The sequence below is a fragment of the Podarcis vaucheri genome (assembly GCF_965113315.1).
Source record: "Podarcis vaucheri genome assembly, chromosome: 1".
Taxonomy (NCBI): domain Eukaryota; kingdom Metazoa; phylum Chordata; class Lepidosauria; order Squamata; family Lacertidae; genus Podarcis; species Podarcis vaucheri.
Genome location: NC_138759.1, coordinates 85,815,571 through 85,836,676, shown reverse-complemented (window position 1 = coordinate 85,836,676; position 21,106 = coordinate 85,815,571). Strand labels below are relative to the sequence as shown.

Here is a 21,106-nt window from a genome sequence, read left to right as displayed (position 1 = left end):
CCCGAAACCAGGCAGGAAATCTGTTTGGAATAGGTCCAGAAAGCCTAATTCAGAAATGTCTAGAAGTAATCAGTCACTGCTCACTGTTAAGTTATGGGTTAATCTGTCAATCTTCGTTTCTCTCAATTTCTCATTTTTCCTATTCAGTTTTCCACATTCTGACATCAGTTTGCATTTTTTTTTTAAAAAATCCTCATGAATATTCATTTGCATTTTAGTGCAAACTAAATATACACATTTGCATGGGGGTTGGGATCCCACTGCAGATATATAATGGCAGAGGCACAAGAAACCAATGCTGGTTAAAATCATTCTGATCTGCACTGATGGATGAAGGCGGGGCAGGGGGAGCGGTCCACCCAAGCTGCCATCCCGGGGGGGGGGGTGACATCGCAGCCGCCCCCCCCGCCCCTGCCCCCTGGACGCTCGGTGCTTGACGTGCACCCCCGGGATGCTTGGCGCTTGCCACGCATGCCCTGGCACTGCTGATCTGCTCTTTATTGAACAACATTTATATACTGCTTGAATGTAACAAAACGTATAAGCAGTTTGCATGAAATATCAAAATTACAAATAAAACAATTAAAAAGCAGTAACTAACAAAGGCTGCCATCCTGTACTCACTTACATGTAAATAACCCGCATTAGACTCAATGTGTCTTAATTCTGAATAGACAGGTATAGACTCACACTGTAACTAACTCTTATTTTAAGAGCCAAATTACACAGTGCAATCAGTACACTTTTAATAAGGTGTGTGTAACTGGCCACTTCCAGCAACAATGTGGCTCAAAACTAGAATGTCTCCAGATCAGGGCCCCATGTTGGTCTCATGCTGAACCCCCTAATCGCCCCCCAAAGAGACATTTATTGTGACAAGCATTTTCAGGGGCAAATAGTAGGAACTTAGGCAAGGATTTTCAGTAGGAAACTGGTCCAGCTCCCTTAGATCAGGAGTGCATTCTAAGTGGGAGTTCTGCAGATCCCTTTCCTCTCAAAATACAAGTGTCTGGTTTAAAGTTTGCTAGAAGTGCTTTGGCCCAAAGTACTTTTGCCCAAAGTGCTTCACTCTTCCATGCCAGGTGAATCAACAGCACTTTGCCAGTTGACCTGTAAAAGGTGGGCGCTGCCAAGGAACAGAAAGTCATAAAGGTGAGCACTATCCAATAATTTAAAAGATGGGAGGAGAACATAGAGATATTGGAATGGAACATTTTATCTGTGATCTCATTTCAATTTTTCCAGGTGAATGAAGTTGCTTCTTGAGAAAATGACTAGTGTGAGAGTACCCAGAGTCTCCAGATGACACATCAAGGTATAACGTCAAGCCTTGCTCAAGAGGGACTTGTTGAGTTGCCATGCCCATCATAGAAAGCATTTGAAAAGTGGATGCCTTTAAGAGTCAGAGCAACAATCCGTGCCGCCTTAATTAAAGAAAATCTTTCTCCGGCACATTCTGCTGGAGGAGGTTATAGCAACTACAATAAATAGATCTGCTCTCAGCCAGCTAGAGGATCTAAAAAATGTTTTTTGCTGCCATATTGAGGAAAAACAGAAGAGAGGAACAAGGCTTTTTTTCAGCCAGAGCTCTTCAGAATTTAGTTCTGGCACCACTCAGATGGGCACCATTGGCATTATATGAGAACAAGGGAGACATTCATGGTGAGTTTCAGCACCTCTTTTTCTAGAAAAAAAGCATTGGTTAAACGACATGCTTTCTGAGAGCCAGTGTGGTGTAGTGCTTAAGAGCAGTGGACTCGTAATCTGGTGAACCGGGTTCGCTTCCCTGCTCCTCCACATGCAGCTGCTGGGTGACCTTGGGCTAGTCACACTTCTTTGAAGTCTCTCAGCCCCACTCACCTCACAGAGTGTTTGTTGTGGGGGAGGAAGAGAAAAGGAGATTGTTAGCCGCTTTGAGACTCCTTAGGGTAGTGATAAAGCGGGATATCAAATCCAAACTCTTCTTCTAAAAAAAAAGAAAAAAAAGAGACAAGCTTTCTCTGTCCTGGGGATGGGGGAAATGGAGCTTTTAAGTGAGGACCTGTGCCTGGAAAGCACGGGGAAAAAGGTAAGTGTGGATAAGCCCACCATGTGCTAATGCTTTGTTTTTAAGGCTCATGCAGTGCTTGTTGCAATGAATTTGCCACCAACAAACTCAGAGTTTGCATGGATCTATATTCCATGGGTTCATTCTGCTGGGCTTTTGAGTGACAGGAGAGTATCATTGCTGCTTTATTCTGAGATGTGAGAAGTAATTTTGTTCTGGTTGAAGTATTGCTGTGAACCAAGGTGTTTTATTTTTTTAAAAAGCTTGCTTGTGTATTTTATTAAGTTATGCATCTAATATTGTATATGGCACTGTGACCTGCTTGGCAACCTTTGGGTAAAAGATTAATGGCTGTAACTCCCCGGAAAAAAGGAGAAGGATATTCCACTTATTAAAGAAAGAACAATTGGACATTATTTGCTTGCAGGAAACACATGTGACTAGGCTCCACAGAAAAGTGCTAATTAACAAGAGACTAGGCCAAGAATTTATTTCATCGGATCGAGTGAAGAAGAGAGGAGTGGTGATATATGCAAAGGAGAGCCTGTCACCAAAATTCCTTTTTAAAGATGAGCAAGGAAGAATTTTGGCAATTGAAATACAAACACAAGGGGAAAAGTTCTTGATACTGGGAATCTATGCACCAAATGAGGGGAAATCGGAATTTTACAAGAAGCTGCATGAGACAATGCTGGACTATCTGGACTATAGTAACATCATTATGATGGGAGATATGAATGGGGTGGTGTCCACAAACATGGATAAGTCACAAAGCCAAAGCTTGACAAAAGATGGCAGACTACCTAAAACCTTTTTTGAACTAACCGACAATATGGACTTGATTGATATTTGGAGGACAAAGAACCCCCTAGGAAGAGAAGGAACATTCTTTTCTGAAGCCCAACTGACATTGACAAGAATCGACCAAATATGGATAACTAGAGGCCTGGCTCCTAAGACTAGAAAGGTGGAAATCTGCCCAAAAACCTGCTCCGACCATAACGCAATAAAGATGGATATGAGACTAACTCCAACCGGCTCCTTCAGATGGAAGATGAATGACACCTTGTTAAGAGACAAAGAGATTATTCAGAAGGCCCAAAACACTTTGAAGGACTATTTTGAAATAAATTTGAACACCACAGTGGAAAAAAGAGTAATCTGGGATGCAAGTAAAGCCGTTATGAGGGGGTTTCTGATACAACAGAACATGATAAAGAAAAGAGCACAGAATGAGAAAAAGGACAAGATTTTGGAGAAAATAAAGGAAGGTGAGAAAAAGTTAAGATTGAAACCAAAATCACTGGAGATTCTGAGAGAAATTAAACTTTATCAATCACAATATTCCAAATTGATAAATCAGGAAGTTGAATGGAAAATTAAATTGATGAAACAAAGGACATTTGAATCAGCAAATAAATGTGGGAAACTGCTAGCTTGGCAGTTGAAAAAGAGACAAAAATTGAACACGGTCACAAATCTAGAGATTGAAGAGGGAAACATTCAGAACCCCGAGGAAATTAGAAAGTGCTTCCAGAGATACTTTAAACAACTATATACGCAAGGGCCGCAAAAAGAGACTGAGATAGATCAATTTTTTAGAAGAAATGGATTACCAAAACTGTCTCAAGAAAATAGGACAACCTTGAACTACAAAATAACACAACAAGAAATTGAAGGTGCCATTCAGAATATGCAATTGGGCAAATCTCCAGGGCCAGACGGGCTTACCTCCAAGTACTATAAGATACTGAAAGACTATTTGACACAACCATTAATGGAGGTTTGCAATGAGATTATGGAGGGGAAGAAGGCACCGGAATCGTGGAAAGAAGCTTTCATCACATTGATACCCAAATCGGAAACTGAAAAGACACAACTTAAGAACTACTGTCCCATCTCTCTCCTGAATGTGGATTACAAAATTTTTGCAGATATTTTGGCAAGTAGACTCAAAAAAGTGTTAAATGAAGTAATTCACAAAGATCAGGCAGGTTTTCTCCCTGGTAGACATTTGTTTGACAACACTAGGAACATTATTGATATTTTGGAACTTTTGCAAACAAACATTAATACAAAAGCAGTGTTGATTTTTATAGATGCGGAGAAGGCCTTTGACAATATTTCATGGAAGTTCATGAAGAAAAATTTGGAAGGGATGGGAGTGGGACGGGGGTTTGAGAATGGTATAGAGGCAATCTATTCAGAACAAAAAGCTAAATTGATAGTTAACAATGTGGTGACAGATGAGTTTAAGATTGAGAAAGGAACACGACAAGGTTGCCCTATTTCCCCTTTGTTATTTATTTCAGTCCTGGAGGTGCTCTTGAATATGATTAGAGGGGACCGGTTGGTTGAAGGGATTCAGGTCGGAGCCAAACAGTACAAACTTAAAGCTTTTGCAGATGACTTGGTTTTGACATTACAGGAGCCAGAATCTAGTACAAAAAGGGTTTTAGAACTGATTCATGAGTTTGGTCGGGTGGCGGGATTCAAATTAAACAAGCAAAAGATTAAGGTTTTGGAAAAAAATTGACAACTTTGGAATCAGAAAGGTTTCAGAAAGAGACAGATTTAAATGTGGTTAAGAAGGTGAAATACCTAGGGGTCAATTTGACTGCTAAAAATTTGAATCTATTTAAGGATAATTATGAAAAGTGCTGGTCAGAAATCAAAAAGGATTTAGAAAGCTGGTCAAGATTGAAACTTTCCTTGTCGGGCCGAATTGCTGCGATAAAGATGAATGTATTGCCAAAAATGCTGTTTTTGTTTCAGACCCTACAGATTGTGGACAGAGTGGAATGTTTTAGAAAGTGGCAGAGAGATATCTCTAAATTTGTCTGGCAGGGCAAAAAGCCCCGAATAAAATTCAAAATACTAACTGATGCTAAGGAGAGAGGGGGGTTTGCCCTGCCAGATTTGAGGCTATATTATGAATCTGCAGCTTTCTGCTGGCTGAAAGATTGGCTTCTTCTTGAGAACACTGATGTCCTGGATCTGGAAGGGTTTAACAATGCTTTTGGATGGCATGCATATTTGTGGTATGACAAGGTAAAAAATCATAAGGCTTTTAAGAACCATATTGTCAGAAAGGCAGTGTTTAATGTCTGGATAAAATACAAAGACTTATTAGAAAACAAGACCCCAAGGTGGTTGTCACCAATGGAAGCCAAGGCTCAGAAAAGACTCAATATGGAGGCCATATGGCCAAAATATTGGGAGATACTAGAAAAAGAAGGAGATACTTGGAGACTGCAGAGTTTTGAGAAATTAAAGGATAAAGTGCGAGATTGGTTACATTATGCTCAGATCAGGGAGGTCTTTAATTTGGATAAAAAAACAGGTTTCCAGGTGGAAAAATCGAAATTAGAAACAGAACTGTTAGAATCTAAGACCAAGGTACTTTCAAAAATGTATAACTTGCTGTTGAAATGGAATACTCAGGATGAAACGGTCAAATCAGCTATGATAAAATGGGCACAGGACATTGGGCACAATATTATGTTTGCTGACTGGGAAAAGTTATGGACCACCGGAGTGAGGTTCATGGCATGCAATGCCTTGAAAGAAAACATTATGAAAATGATATACAGGTGGTACATGACCCCAGTCAAGCTTGCAAAAATATATCATCTGCCCGACAATAAATGTTGGAAATGCAAAGGAACTGAAGGAACATTCTTTCACCTCTGGTGGACATGCCCAAGGGTTAAGGCTTTCTGGGAAATGATCTATAATGAATTAAAAAAGGTATTTAAGTATACCTTCCTTAAGAAACCAGAGGCCTTCCTTTTGGGCATTGTCGGCCAAGGGGTGTTAAAGAAGGATAAAACTTTCTTTATGTATGCAACAACAGCAGCAAGAATACTCATCACAAAGTACTGGAAGACACAGGATTTGCCCACTCTGGAAGAATGGCAGACGCAACTGATAGACTACATGGAACTGGCTGAAATGACTGGCAGAATTTGAGACCTGGGAGAAGAGACGGTGGAAGAGGACTGGAAAAAATTTAAAGACTATTTACAAAAACATTATAAGCTGTATGAATGCTAAGAGAATGCATGATAGAAAACAACACGGCATCAGTAATTTAGTTGTAAGATATATGAGAATAAGTGATGTTTAAGAAAATGATGAAATCTGAAGTAATATTATGTTTAAGTTAAGCAGTTCAGTATATGATAAAAATATTCAAAGTTTGGGACATAATATTCGAGAACTACAAAATAAGAATTGAAATAAGGTAATAAATTGCTGCTTATAATTATATGACTGAGAATGCAGGAAAGGGTGATGTGAGGAAGTCCAAAGATTATGAAAATATGATTTATGGATAATTGATTTTGTTGTACTTTTTTTCCGTTCTATGTCTATTCTCTAAATTTTTTCTGCTTTTTTTGTTTTGTTGTATGGTGGTGGTATTGTATATGTTTGGTGGTTTGTTTTTTGTTTAAAATTTGCAATAAATATTTTATATATAAAAAAAAGAAAGCAGGATGGCTTCTCTAAATCAGGGACGTCTCTGGGAAATAGGGACCCTTGGAGGGTCTATGTTAGCTGACAAATGTTGGCTAACGCCTCTCCATTTCCATTTTTCTGTTTTGGGGCAAGAAACTGGAGTGGGCACTTATAGCTTCAGGTGGACCTGGTTGTTGTAACTTCAGATTCCTAGTCCTTGACTGAAGAATTTAGGCTTTGCTTATGGCAATGGCTGATTGCTTAGAATCAATAGAGGAAACTATACACCTTTGATCCTTTGGCAAAAGCTGATGCCACAAACAAGGTGGTATTGAAGATAGCTGCAGGACCTGAGAAACCTCACCTCCTTTTCTGGTATTAAAGCCAAATATTTGTTCATTTAGAATCAAAAAATGAATCTCAGCCCTCCTGCCATCTTGTCTATCCTGCTCTCATAGCTACTTAGACCTCCGTTATCTCCCCAGTTTCTCTTCCTACTAACTTTTCCAAGGACAGTCCTGGACTTACAGAAGCTGTCCTGGTTTCTGATTTGATCCTGGAACGTCTTGCTTTTCCTTAGGTTGTCCCTATTTTTATCAGAGAAATGTTGGCGGGTATGTTAGGTGACCCCCGAGCCAAGGACATAAGGAATTATACAACTTTTAGAAGGCATCTGAAGGCAGCCCTGTATAGGGAAGCTTTTTAATGTTTATTGTTTTTTTAATAGATGTTGGAAGCCACTTAGAGTGGCTGGGGCAACCCAGTCAGACGTACAAGGTATAAATAATAAGATCATTGTTAATATTATTATTGACATCCCTATTTTCATCAGAGAAATGTTGGATGGTATGGAGTTGACTTACAACTGTTAGGCACATAGAATCTACACCACATGACTTTTTTTTGTGGTCTGGCTTTGGGAAGTACACTGATAGAATAACTTTCCACAAGCACATTCAAGGCTGGGCACCAGGAGTTAAAGAGAGAAGCAAAGCCTGCTGCTACAAATACTTTTGAAAAGTGATGCACAAAGTTTAGTCCTTCTTTGGCTGGTGTCCCTCTTGCGCTTCTCGTGGCCCCTGGGATCTTATTATCCAGGCTATCTTGTTAGCATCAGACGTGTTTCACGTCATACTCTGCAAATTGGATAGTTGCATCACTCTGCCCTATCACTCCACCTCCCCAGAGATTCAAAGTGGGTAGATTTGATATAGTGCCACATGAAGGCAAAGGAACATCTCCACGCAACCCCTCCCACCCCCCAAAAGAGGGAAGTTGAGAAACCATTATGCTTTTCCATGACTGCATATAAAAATGTAATCATTGAAGATGCTCAGTCACCCTCCCTTTGGTACAGAATAGCTAATTTATTAATGAAGGAATTCAGTTTAGAAGAGTCCTCCTTACTATGAACTACTCTTCTGAATGAAGAAGAGAATTCTGCATTTCAGGATTATTGTTTCTTGTGCCCATCTACCATCCAGTGCCATAAAAGTGAATGGCTCTGAATCAGGCTTCATATCCCCTAGTCTAGATGTTTTTTGCTTTCAACTCACTATGTCAAGATAGTGAGAAACTCCAAAGGCAACCTTGAAAGAACCACACAAGGCTATCAACAGCTGCAAATACAAGTAAGGTATACTGTTGCAGAAGGGATGTGCTCTCTTTTTAAGCTCTCTGTATATATGTGTATGTGTATGTGTATATGTATATGTGGACAAATTCCTAAACAAGCCTATTATACTCAATGATACTTAAAAGTGCTTAACTTTGGCTGCTATTTTAAGACATTCAAAGGGAGAAAAAGGGACTCTGTGTGTGTGTGCACTCTTTGTTTGGTAATCTGGCTGTTCAGCCCAGTTTCTCTTTCCAACATCTCTTAGATTCCCAAATGCACAACAGATTTATTATTTATTCAGACAGCTCTTAATAATATAAGGGAACATGCTATAAGATTAGCTTTACAGGTCTATACAACAATAACATCAGGAGTGCAGCTATGCCTGACCTTGGGGGTGAAGTCCAGAGGGGTCCCCAAATGACCACCCAGATAGTGGCAGATGATGGCAGCAGTGGCAAGTGGCATCAGTCCCTGCAATAGCATGCTGTGGTCCACCCATATTTATTTTTTAAAATTACAATCGGGGTGTAGCTGGCTAGGCATGCATATTACAATTTTTATCCAGAATAGTGCTAATTCCCAAGTAAACTGGCTTGTCCACATCAGAGCAAATTGTGGACTTGCACTGGCCTGGCTCCCCATTAATATAGGGGGCCCATATGATGCCCTCCCCATCTCAGTGGTGTCCTGGACATTTCCCTCTTTAAATGTGGGGCTTTAGAATCCTTGGAAAGTATGAATCAGAAAAAGCCAGCCTTTAAAGTGGGGAAGGTCATGAAGAACTCTGGGATGGGGACCACGTTTTGTTCCAGTTTGGAGTAGTCCTATTTGTTTTGCAGCAGTAAGTAAACTTCACTTCATTCCTAATTGCACAATCTCATGATGGTGCTATGATTTAACTGAGTTTTCAAAATGTGAAATGACGTGCGCAGAGTCTTTTTGTTGCTGTTCTCAGATGGGCAAACATTTTATTTTCTCTCTAATATATCAGGAATGTAGAAGCAGCTGCCAAGCATGGAATAACAATAGTGGAGGTAGAGGAAAGAAAAATGTTAATTGTGTGCTTTGAAAGTGAAGTAATAAATGTCACTAGCGAAAGGATCCCCTCCCTTCCATGAAGCCTATTAAGTTCAGTGTCTAAAATTTTCTAGCTGCACCACCGAGTTGCACAAAAGCACAGCAAAAAATCCCAGGTTAAAACCAGCACGTTCTAGGGGCTTGTTCACACTAGAGAAAAATGTCTATTTCTCTGGTTTGTTTCCTCATTAATTTTTGTATGTGCACATGATGCCCTCTTCCTCTCATTTGTTGTCCTGGACCTCCCTACCTTTAAATGCAGAGGTTTTTTAATCTGTGGAAAGCCCAAAATGGCCAGGTAATGTGTTCTGACATTGGGTGGTGGATGCCTTGCTCTGGTTCTATCCCAGTTCTCTTCTGACAACTCTTCCCCCACCTCCTCCTCCTCCTCAGGCTTGCCCACCCTGGAGCAAAACATGGATTTACACTTGCCTGTCTTCCTATTAATGTAGGGGCATCCACAAGACACCAGTGTTTGTCTCAGAACTTTCCCTCTCTAAACCATTGCCAGATTTACATATAAGCTAGACAAGCTATAGCTTAGGGCCCCACTCTCTTGGGTGCCCCCAAAAAACTTAAAGAAAAAATACCTGGATGTACATTTCCAAAATATAAGATAAAAATAAAATAAAATAAAATCTACAGATAGCAAATGGATTTAGATACCTATTAGGTCCATAAATTACCATGTAGCATATATTCAACACAAAACAGTGACAATTTGTTGTTGACAAAGGACAGCTGGACATATAAAGAGCCCTATTACCTTCAGTAGCTTAGGGCCTCATCAAACCTAAATCTGGCCCTGCTCTAAACGCAGTGTCTTTCTGTTCTTGGAAAGTCCAAAACATCTAAGACTGCTACCCCCTCCCCCATTTAAAGGGTTGGGGAAAAGTTCCAGGATACCACTGTTTTAATGGCAAGACAAGCAGGTGCAAATTCACATTTTGCTACAGTGTGGACAAGCCCTTTATTTCTTTCCCATTGCCTCTTTATTTCACTTTAGTAAATAATACTGTAAACTTAAGGCACCAGGTACATTTGAGGATTTCTGCTCTAACCAGGGCTGTCTTACCCATAGGCACCAGGGGTGCCGGGCACCGGGCTCTCAGGGGGCCTGAGAGTTAAGTCCGGGAAGAGCCTGCCACCGCGGGCTCTTCTGCTGTGGGCAGCTCTGTGCTGTGAATTCGGGAGTGACCAAGCCAGCGAGATGCTGAGGCGGTCAGCCGGCTCTGCCCTCCTGCATGCCTGGGACTGGGCAACCTGGAGGGGGGGGGCGCCAGGCGGATCTTTGCATTCCGGCGCCACATATGCTTAAGACAGCCCTGGCTCTAACTGTATGATTTGCAAATAAACGAAGAGCAGAATTGACTATTACGGATGCATTAGTTAATGGGTAACTTTAAAAAGAGAGAAGAAAAGGGGATTTAAATCAGCTGCTTATTCAGAAAGTGAAAAATAAGCTGAAATACTGTATATACTCAAGTATAAGCATACTTTTTCAGCACATTTTTTATGCTGAAAAAGCCCCCCTTGGCTTATACTCAAGTGAGGATCCTTTTGGGCCGCTCCTTCCTCCTCCTCCTCCTCCTTTGCTGCTGTCTGCGGTGGTGGCGGAGGAATGAGCAGCCCGAAAGCAGCCCTTTCAGGCTTCTTGTTCTTCCTCCACCGCTGCCACCACCACCAGGTTTGTGGTGTGATGAACCGGCTTATACTTGAGTCAGTAAGTTTTCCCAGTTTTTTGTAGTAAAATTAGGTGCCTCGGCTTATATTCGGGTCAACTTATATTTGAGTATATAGGGTACCTTCCTGAGTTCAGTTACTGTTAAGGAGCTGCTGATTTAAATCCTCTTTCCTTTAAAAACAACAACCCTAGTTAACTAATTTGTGTACAATTGCCATTGAGGGATGTCCGTGCTGGATGGGAGTTGGAATCCAACAGAGGGTGACAGATTCCCCATCCCTTTAATATGGAGTTACATGGCAAGGCTTCCTTCCTGGCATGCTAGCACTTTTTACTTGCATTGAGATATATATATATATATATAGCCAGAGACTGCTATGGTTGACTTCACTCTGCTACCTCCACCATCTGATTGTCATAAAACCAGGGGGATCCTGAAAATGACATGCCAGTTTCTGAGCATCTTCCTTATTTATTTCTGCAGGTGATCTAGATATGGAACTCAAATCTCCAGCTGAGAACATAAACAATGTGACAGAGTTCATCTTTTTCAGCTTCACCCAAAATGAGGAGCTGGAGAAAATTTGTTTTGTGGTTTTTCTGTTCTTCTATTTAGCCATTGTGCTGGGAAACTCTCTGATCACAGTCACCATCTTCTTCAGCTCCCGCTTGAATTCTCCCATGTATTTTTTCCTCAGCTACTTATCTTTTGTAGACATCTGCTACTCCTCTGTCACGGCCCCCAAAATGATTATAGACTTCCTTGCAGAAAAGAAAACCATTTCCTTCATTGGCTGCATAGCGCAGCTCTTTGGGGTCCATTTCTTTGGCTGCACAGAAATCTTCATCCTCACAGTGATGGCGTACGACCGGTACATTGCAATCTGCAAACCTCTCCACTATACCACCATTATGACCAAGCGGGTTTGTGGGCAGATGATAGCAGCCTCATGGGTTGGGGGGCTCATGCATTCATTGGTGCAGACCCTTTCCGTCACTCAGGTCACCTTTTGTGGACCCAATGAAATTGACCACTATTTCTGTGATGTCCACCCTTTATTGAAACTGGCTTGCACAGATACCTACATTATTGGCATCATTGTGGTGGCTAATAGTGGGATGATTGCATTGGGCTGCTTCATCATCCTGGTTATCTCCTACATTGTCATCTTGGTCTCCTTGAGGTCTCGCTCTTCCGAAGGGCGTCAGAAGGCTCTGTCTACCTGCGCTTCCCACATCTTGGTGGTCATTTTATTTTTTGGGCCATGCACCTTTATGTACATACGCCCTTCCAGTGACTTTGCAGAAGACAAGTCGGTGGCTGTGTTTTACACCGTGATCACCCCGATGCTCAACCCATTGATCTATACATTACGAAATGCGGAGATGAAGAATGCCATGAGAAAACTATGGAGCAGGAAAGTGACTTCAAGTGAGAAAGCAAAAATGTGAATTTTAGCATCATTTATGTCATTAATTTAGTTAAATAAGGTACATAGAAATCCAGTGGGGCGAAACCACTTGGACCCATGCCCCGAAAGCACAGGGCAAGCGAAAAAACTGCCTGGACCCATGCTTTCTAGGCATGGGACAAGTGGGTGTGTAGATGAGCTTGTAGTAGTAAAAACGCAGCTGGTGCAGATTTTTCAGCTCTGAATCATAGAATCATAGAATCATAGAGTTGGAAGAGACCACAAGGGCCATCGAGTCCAACCCCCTGCCAAGCAGGAAACACTATCAGAGCACTCCTGACATATGGTTGTCAAGCCTCTGCTTAAAGACCTCCAAAAGAGGAGACTCCACCACACTCCTTGGCAGCAAATTCCACTGTCGAACAGCTCTTACTGTCAGGAAGTTCTTCCTAAGCTCTGGTGTGTCAGGATTTATGATCTCCCTCTCATACCAAGATTTATTTGTATTTACACAGTAGTTTCAGTCCAAGCACACAGTTCAATCTTCCTCACTAGATGGGTCAGTTGAGCCCACTGAAGGGTGGGCTCTTCGCCAACAGGATATCCTCCATTGGCTGCCCTCCTTCTGTTGGCCTGACGCCAAGCCTGGACTCTACTCCTCCTCCTAATACAAGGAGACTCAGGAGCAGCTTGCCCAGTTTGCCCCTCCTCCCCTGAGAACGGGTTTGAGAGCTGTGGCCCCTCTCCCTGCCTTACACTGTCTTGGGAATTTACGACATGCATTCCAGGACGGGAGGGGCTCATCTCATTCTCCGCATGGGAATAAAGCAAGTTTCTGTCTCTTTCTGCCTGCCACCCCTCCTTGGTCCTCGGAGCCCTCTCTGTCACTCTGGGAAGGAATGTTCCTGACATGGTGTAATGTGTGTACAACTATGTGACTCAGTACGTTGGTAGCTGCACTTTGAACTAGTTGCAGCTTCTGAACCAGGCACATGGGTACAGTGGTACCTCGGGTTACAGACACTTCAGGTTACAGACACTTCAGGTTACAGATTCCACTAACTCAGAAATAGTACCTGGGGTTAAGAACTTTGCTTCAGGATGAGAACAGAAATCGCACGGCAGTGGCGTGGTGACAGCGGCAGGCCCCATTAGCTAAAGTGGTACCTCAAGTTAAGAACAGTTTCAGGTTAAGAACTGACCTCCAGAATGAATTAAGTTCTTAACCCGAGGTACCACTGTAGTCTAATCATGAGGTTACCAATTCATGTGCCACCCTGGCAAGACTAGCCCTGTCCAGGAATGGTTGTAGATGCTGCACAAGTAACTCTCTCTCTCTCTCTCTCTCTCTCTCTCTCTCTCTCTCTCTCTGTCCCACCATTGAAAAAGCGCTAATTCTTCCCTCAGCAGCCCCTATAAAAATGTCTCCCTGTGCTGTGTTTAGGTTTGGGAAAAAAGCATCTTATTGCCTCCAATAGCAGATTTTCTCCAAACCTAACTGAGGTGCAGGACGGGAGAAAGAAGAAGGTCCTGATGGTTTCTCACCACTGTACTATGAAATAATGAAGAAGAAAATTAGTGGAGTGATGGAAGGAACCAAATCTGATTTGGTGAGCCATTCAAAATGTCACCATACTGTTTGCCAGTTCATTCCACTGACTCTGGTGTCCCCCCTCCCCAGGTGCATTCTGCAAAGTGTTATTGCCACACTCAGTGGCAGATTTAAGTTGATTAGAGCAGGAGCATCAGCTAAGTCTGGTTGGGTACCGGAATAGAAAAGCAATATGAACCAGTTCGAAAGGATTATTTGTCTAAACAAATTCCACCAGGCAGGCACGGACTTTGGTCTTTCAAATGTCAGTGGTGTCCTATGTGAGCCCAAAATTTGGCACCCCCTGCCTCCACTCTGCTCAGTTCACTACGTCATAGTTGTGATGCCCTGCGGCACCTCCTAGGCTTGGCGCCCAGTGCAGTAGAACTGGCTGTTCTCTGCATCAGGCTACAAGACGAAAAGAGAGATAGGATTGCAAGGCTTTCCAGCCATTCCATGGAAAGACCAACAAAATTGAGCTGCTCCTTTCCTTGAACTCTTTCCATTCCAGCTGGTGTTTACAAGAACTCTGTAATTAAGAAACAGTGCCTGGATTTGTCCCCTACTTCCAATCCCTTTTGTGTTATGTGTTTTAGATTGTAAACTTGAGGGCAAGACTGTCTTATCACTGACATTTGTAAGCTGCTCTGGGAGCCTTTTCTGATTGAAGAGCAGGATAACAATGCTATGAATGAATGAATGAATGAATAAATCAAAAATAAATACCTTGGTTTTCACTTGCTACTTTGGTGTACTGTCTATAAATGTGTTCATTTGTAAGGGGATAACTCCATTAGATACTGAAACACCAGAAGGAAAACTTCTGCACACATTTGAGATAGGATTCAATGCGTGTTCTCACTCAACTCCTCTACCAGGTTTTGGAGAGAAATGACGTCCTTCCTGTATTGCTGTGGGTTCTATAAGCCCAAATTAGTCGTCACATTGGTCAAGCAGATGCATATAGGAAGCCTGCAAACAGGGCACAAATGCAACAGAACTGTGCTTAATAATAATAATAATAATAATAATTTTATTATTTATACCCCACCCATCTGGCTGGATTTCCCCAGCCACTCTGGGTGGCTTACAGTACATATAAAAACATAGTAAAACCAAGTTATGGGTATTCAAAGGCATACTGCCTCTGACAGTGAAGCGGGAACATAGCCATCATGGCTTGTAGCCATTGGTAGTCATGTCCTCCATAAATTTACCTAATCCTCTTTTGAAGCTATTCAGGTTGATGGCCATCACTGCATCCTGTGGGCTCCTGTCTAAACAGGCACTTTCTCCTATCTTCCAACATTCAGCTTCATTGGTTGTGCATGAGTTCTAGTGTTAGAAGAGAGGGAGAAAAAGCTTTGCGTGGACAGGCAGAGTCCCCAGATCCCGAGCGGTCCTCCCCGTCATGTGGAATAACGACTCAAGACAACATGCTATGGGATTAAATTGGCCAAAACTTTATTAAATTTCAAATGTGGGTAGACGTTGGCTCAGGCATTGGGCGTTCTCCCTCCCCGGTCCCCAGCCGGGGACCTAGGGAGCATCAGGGTTATCCAGTGTGTGTGTGGGGGATGGGCCGGCTCTGGAGAACATATGTTCAAGCAGAGATAGCCGCCCCCGTTACGCCGCTGCCGCAGGGGAGAGCAATGATGACCTTTCGGCATACGGTCAAAGCCTCCCTTCAGAAACCCCTTTAACAGGGAACCCTGGTATCGCCGCAGCAAAGAGGAAGATGGACTAAAGGATTCCGCCCAAGGCCTGATACTGCCAAAGTTGTGACGTTTTGCTATGGGAAAGGCGAAACCTGCCAATGCAGGGAAATTCCTTTCCAGCCCTTTAACAGCGACCTTAACGTAGCAGCGCCCGCATACCTGTGAAGAAAAGTTAACCTGCAAAACCCGTGAAGGAAAGTTAACCTGCAAAATAAGACATTAACTGAGGGTGCGTAGGGTGGGAGAAGCTCTGGAGCCAAGTGAGGATTCCCAGGTAAGATCCTCCCTCTATTGTGTGGGCAGGTAATCCCTCCCCTACCTGGCCTGGTCTCCTTGGCAACGCTTCCCCCAGGTGGGAGTGGACAACTGACTGAGGTAGGCGGAGACCTCCAGGTATCCCACCTGAGGGAAGGCAAAGCCAAGCCTATGCTTATGGAGCCGCTCCAGATCTAGGGGCTGCGCGCGTCCACGCAAAGGGCGCCCCCCATTTTAAGCGGGGAGCGGTCATTCTCCACCCACTTTCTCCAAGCCATGCATCATTTTATAAATGTCCATCATGTCACAAGTTGCCTTGATTTTATTTTTATTTTTTATAAGATATTTATTAAGATTTTCAAGAAATTACAAAATAGAAAAAAGAAAAGAAAAGAAAAGAAAAGAAGTCCCATGGTCACAGGCTTCATCCGCCTGTGATTTCCAGAAGGGTCCCTGCTTCGCCGCAGCGGAAAAGACCCGTTTCATGCGGAGCTGGTCCCTCCAGTTCAGAGGGAGTCCACCATTGCAGGTGGCGCCACCCCGGAAGTCCACAAGTTGCCTTGATTTTAAACATCAGAGAATGAACTAAACTCTGGAGTTTCTATTCTAACTTCTAAAAATGAAAAAGGGATAATGATAGAAAAAAACAAAACCTTGATTGATATTTCTGTCCTGTGTCTTAAAAAAAAGTTTTGCATTGCTTCCTCATGAACGTTTTTCTGTTGGGAAACGTCTATACTCTTTTGAGAGCTTATTAACTAAATTGATGACGATGATGTGCCCTTGCAGAGCATTATCACGTGCAAATATTTCAGTTCAGAAAAAGGAGAGGAGTGACAACCTTCCCAAAGATTTTGTAGAAGCAGCAGTGATTTGAGATAAATATATCGAGTCAATAGCTTCAGCTGGTCTTTTGCTCTCAAGAGGGGGGTTTGGCCAGCGTCACCAGCACTGGGACAGATGTCAGTTGGAGGAATTGCAGAGCAGTTCAGTGAAGCAAAGAACAGATAAACTTGGTAGAGAGATGCAGCAACTTTGGTCACAGAAGGTATAAAGGAAACTTTGTCAGTGCTGGCAGATCGTGAAATAGGATCTCTTCCAGAGGACCAGTTTATTTTTTGCACAAATTTTTCAGGGGAGTTACACAACATCTGCCTTCTATGGAACGGTTATGCTGATTTCTTTGTGAGGTGCTTATATAACATTGCATCAGGCAAATGTTTTCACATACTTTCTAGCACATTTTATCACAGAAGTCTGCATTTGTGGGGTGGGGGTTGGGTTTGTTGTGTACGAACTTTAATTGCACAACCTGAATTTGCTGGTATGTGGTTGAATCCCACCTGAAGATAAGCGACAGCCCAGCAGCGCCCTTAAAGGACACTCCTCAATCAAGACTACCCAGGTAAGAACGGCGAGATACAGTAATGAAGCGTACAGATCACTGATTATTATTGCACTAAAGAAAATGTTGATTGGGATTTCCAAATGGTTCATTTCTTTCTTTCTTTAATGCTGCATCGAGGTACATACAACACTTCCTTATTTATTCTTAAAACACTCCTCAAAGTGCCATTTTAAAAATTCCATTTTATTTTGATGTGACATTACACCCCCCTCTCTGGCAAAGTCACGATGGGTTCAGAACACGTGGGAAGGGGTAAAAGTTTATGGGTTCTTTTCCTTTATCCTGAGGCAACTGGAATAATCACATGGTTAACATTTTGTCAGATTCCAGGTCTCTTATTTCAGGCATGAGTGTTCAGTGGTAAACTAAATGCAAATTGTGAGGGCAACAAGGGTAAGTTAAAAAGAAGAAGAGAGGTTCAAATCATGATCAATAAGAGGCAACTAAGGTGCAAGAAAAGAGATATTTTGAGTCTCTCTGCCCATATTGGCAATGTCACTGATTGACAGATAACTTCACACAGTTATCTAATGTTTCTGCTACTGCAGGTTCTTGATATGTGCCCCAAAGAGGATAATAAAAACCACATTTAAAAATGTGTCCTTTCCTTTCTGACCATGGTAAGAAGGTTGTACAAAAATGTTGAATGGCTTGCTTAGGTCAAGGACGGGGAAACTGTGGCTCTCCAGATGTTGTTGGACTACAACTCCCATCACTCCTAACCACTGTCCATAGTGGCTGTGGGTGATGGGAGTTGGAGTCCAACAATATCTGGAGAGCTACAGGTTCCTCATCCATGGTTGAGGTGGTCATGATACTGGGCTTGCTTGCTTCCGGTTGTCCAGCCCAATCCAATGCTTATTCAGAATTAAGTTCTGCTGGGTCAATAATGGGCCTTATTCCCAATACATTGTGCATTGGACTGGAACTCTTTGGCCCTGATGCAAAGAACAATGACTTAAACAAGAGACTGTGGGACAATAGCTGTCCATACAGAGCCCCATTTGCTGCCTAACAGCTGATCCAGTATTTCAGACTTGACATTGATGATCCCCTCTAAAAGGCAACAGGGCATATGGACATGGTAAGGAACATAGCTCCATGGTTGAGCATCTATTTTGAAGGTCCCAGGTTCAATCCTTGGCATCTACAGGTAGGGCTGGGAGAGGCCCCTGTATGAAACCTTGGAGAGCCATCATCTGTCACTGTAGAGCAGGGGTCAGCAACCTTTTTCAACTGTGGGCCAGTCCACTGTACCTCAGACCATGTGGTGGGCTGGACTATATTTTGAAGAAAAAAATGAATTCCTATACCCCACAAATAACCCAGAGATGCATTTTAAATAAAAGCACTCATACTACTCATGTAAAAAACAGCAAGCAGGCCCCACAAATAATCCAGAGATGCATTTTAAATAAAAGGACACATTCTACTCATGTAAAAACACCAGGCAGGCCCCACAAATAATCCAGAGATGCATTTTAAATAAAATGACACATTCTACTCATGTAAAAACACGCTTATTCCCGTACTGTCTGTGGGCCGGATTGAGAAGGCTATTGGGCCACATCCAGCCCCCAGGCCTTAGGTTACCTACTCCTGCTGTAGAGCTATATGGATCAGTGATCTGACTCAGTCTAAGGCAGCTTCCTATGTTACACAGCCCAACACTAAGCCCCTCGTCTCATGTGACCATTGCTGTTAGTGTGGAAAGCATTGATCATTTGTTCTTTTATTGATCTAACCGGATCACAAAAATGTTGGGAAAAGTATTTGGGTTATGATATTGACATCATCCAATAGGAAATGATAAGGAACAAGGTATCTGTGAAATCAATCACAGTAAAGATTCAAGACTCTACTCAATATATTCTTTAGGTGGAACTATACGCTGGTAATATTTTCATACATTAATCCCAGTCTGTCTCCAAAATGCAAAAATGTAAAAATGTCTCCAAAATGTAAAAAACCCAAAGACACGTATTTCCACTTTTGGGGAGATGGTGTTCGTAGGAATTAATTTAATAACTCTGGGTGGCTTCCAACAAAATATTAAAATACTGTACAACAATTAACCAATATTAAAAGCTTCCCTAAACAACTCCCCATCACCAGTAACGATAATTATTTTCCAGGGAATGTGAATAAAATGACCCAAAATTGTACTTTGTCTGCATGTCTATGTTTGATTCTAGTTTTCATTCTGCTCTGTTGCTTTTCTTTGCTGATTTCTTCTTTGTATGCTGTTGAAGTGTATGCTTTTGTTCGAATAAATAACTTTTAAAAAATAGATAACCATCATCACTGTAGGGGCTATCCTTAGTATACCACTGGCAATAGCTGCATTAAGGGAGGTGACACAGCAACAAGGAAACATCAGTGGCACCTGAAAATACATGCATTACTAGGTTGTTCATGGCAGTCTCCGTGGCTGATTTGAGAGCGACAGTATTCTATGGCGATGTTAACAGGGCTGTTCAGAATAAGGAAAGCAAGTGAATGAATAAAGGATCAGATTTCTGTACAGATGTTGACAACAAATGTATTTTATAGCTGACTGTAAGACTTTATTAAATCTAGAAATGTAAATAGCACGCTTGCATCCCAAGTTATGGACTATTCCCCCAATGAACCATTCTGCAGCTGAATTACCACACCTCCTAGATTTCCTTTCTTGAATTGCTGAATACAAATTGATTAACTGCAGAGTGAAATATCTTATTTTATATTTTTAGAATGTGAATCCTCGGGAAACTTCAGATGTTAACATCTAGTTTGTGGATGTGTTGTTTTTTCATTGCTGTATTCGAAAATAACCCTCATTGTTGACACTGTTCCTTATTTTTGTACAATGGCAGGTTGTTCTAATTCTGCGTTGTAATCGACCGTATCCTCTGACTGCATGGCGAACAGGAACAATGTGTCTGAATTCATCTTCTTGGGACTCACCGCAGATCAGGACTTACAAAAAGCCTCTTTTGCACTCTTTCTGGTCCTCTACGCAGCAATATTAACGGGGAATGTACTTATCATTGCCACCGTCAAGAGCAGCTCCCGTCTGAACTCTCCCATGTATTTCTTCCTGAGTTACCTCTCCTTTGTAGATATTGGCTACTCATCTGCTACTGCCCCCAAACTGATTGCAGACTTCCTTGTTGAGAAAAAAATCATCTCCTTTGCTGGCTGCATGACACAGCTCTTTGTGTTCCACTTCTTTGGTGTCACTGAAATCTTCCTCCTTACAGTGATGGCGTATGACCGGTACATAGCTATCTGCAAGCCCCTCCATTACACAACTATTATGAGCAAAAGTGTATGCAATTGGACGATGAGGGCATTATGGCTGGGAGCATTTGCACATTCGATGGTACAGACTCTCCTCACTTTACATCTCCCCTTCTGTGGGCCCAATGAAATTGACCATTATTTTTGTGATGTCCACCCTCTATTGAAATTGGCCTGTACTGATACTCATATTGTTGCGTATGTTGTCATTGTCAATAGTGGCATGGTTTCTCTAGTCAGTTTTGTTCTCCTGACAATTTCATATATCATTATCCTAGTCACTCTGAGAACTCGTTCTTCTGAAGGGCGCCTCAAAGCCCTCTCCACCTGTGGCTCTCACATCACGGTAGTGATTTTATTTTTTGTGCCTTGCATCTTCATCTACCTGAGGCCTTCCACCACGTTCTCAGAGGACAAGGGTGTGGCCGTGTTCTACACCATTATCACCCCTATGCTCAACCCTTTGATTTACACCTTGAGAAATGAAGAGGTGAAAAATGCAATGAGAAAATTATGGAGCAAGAAAAAAGTACTTTGGGGTGGTTAA

General features: G+C 42.2%; 2 protein-coding genes across 2 annotated transcripts; both read left to right on the top strand.

The window, feature by feature from the left end:
* Nucleotides 1–8,077: 8,077 nt before the first annotated feature.
* Nucleotides 8,078–12,342, top strand: LOC309526183 (olfactory receptor 4S2-like; the record flags this gene model as incomplete). The annotated part of the gene is made up of 2 exons (XM_082212098.1): nt 8,078–8,139; nt 11,375–12,342. Exon 2 carries the CDS (start codon nt 11,386–11,388, stop codon nt 12,340–12,342), a length of 957 nt encoding a protein of 318 aa, XP_082068224.1. The 5' UTR covers nt 8,078–8,139; nt 11,375–11,385.
* A 4,881-nt stretch (nt 12,343–17,223) lies between these two features.
* Nucleotides 17,224–21,106, top strand: LOC309526487 (olfactory receptor 4S2-like; the record flags this gene model as incomplete). The annotated part of the gene is made up of 2 exons (XM_082212666.1): nt 17,224–17,271; nt 20,133–21,106. The coding sequence occupies exon 2, from the start codon at nt 20,177–20,179 to the stop codon at nt 21,104–21,106; it is 930 nt and encodes a 309-aa protein (XP_082068792.1). The 5' UTR covers nt 17,224–17,271; nt 20,133–20,176.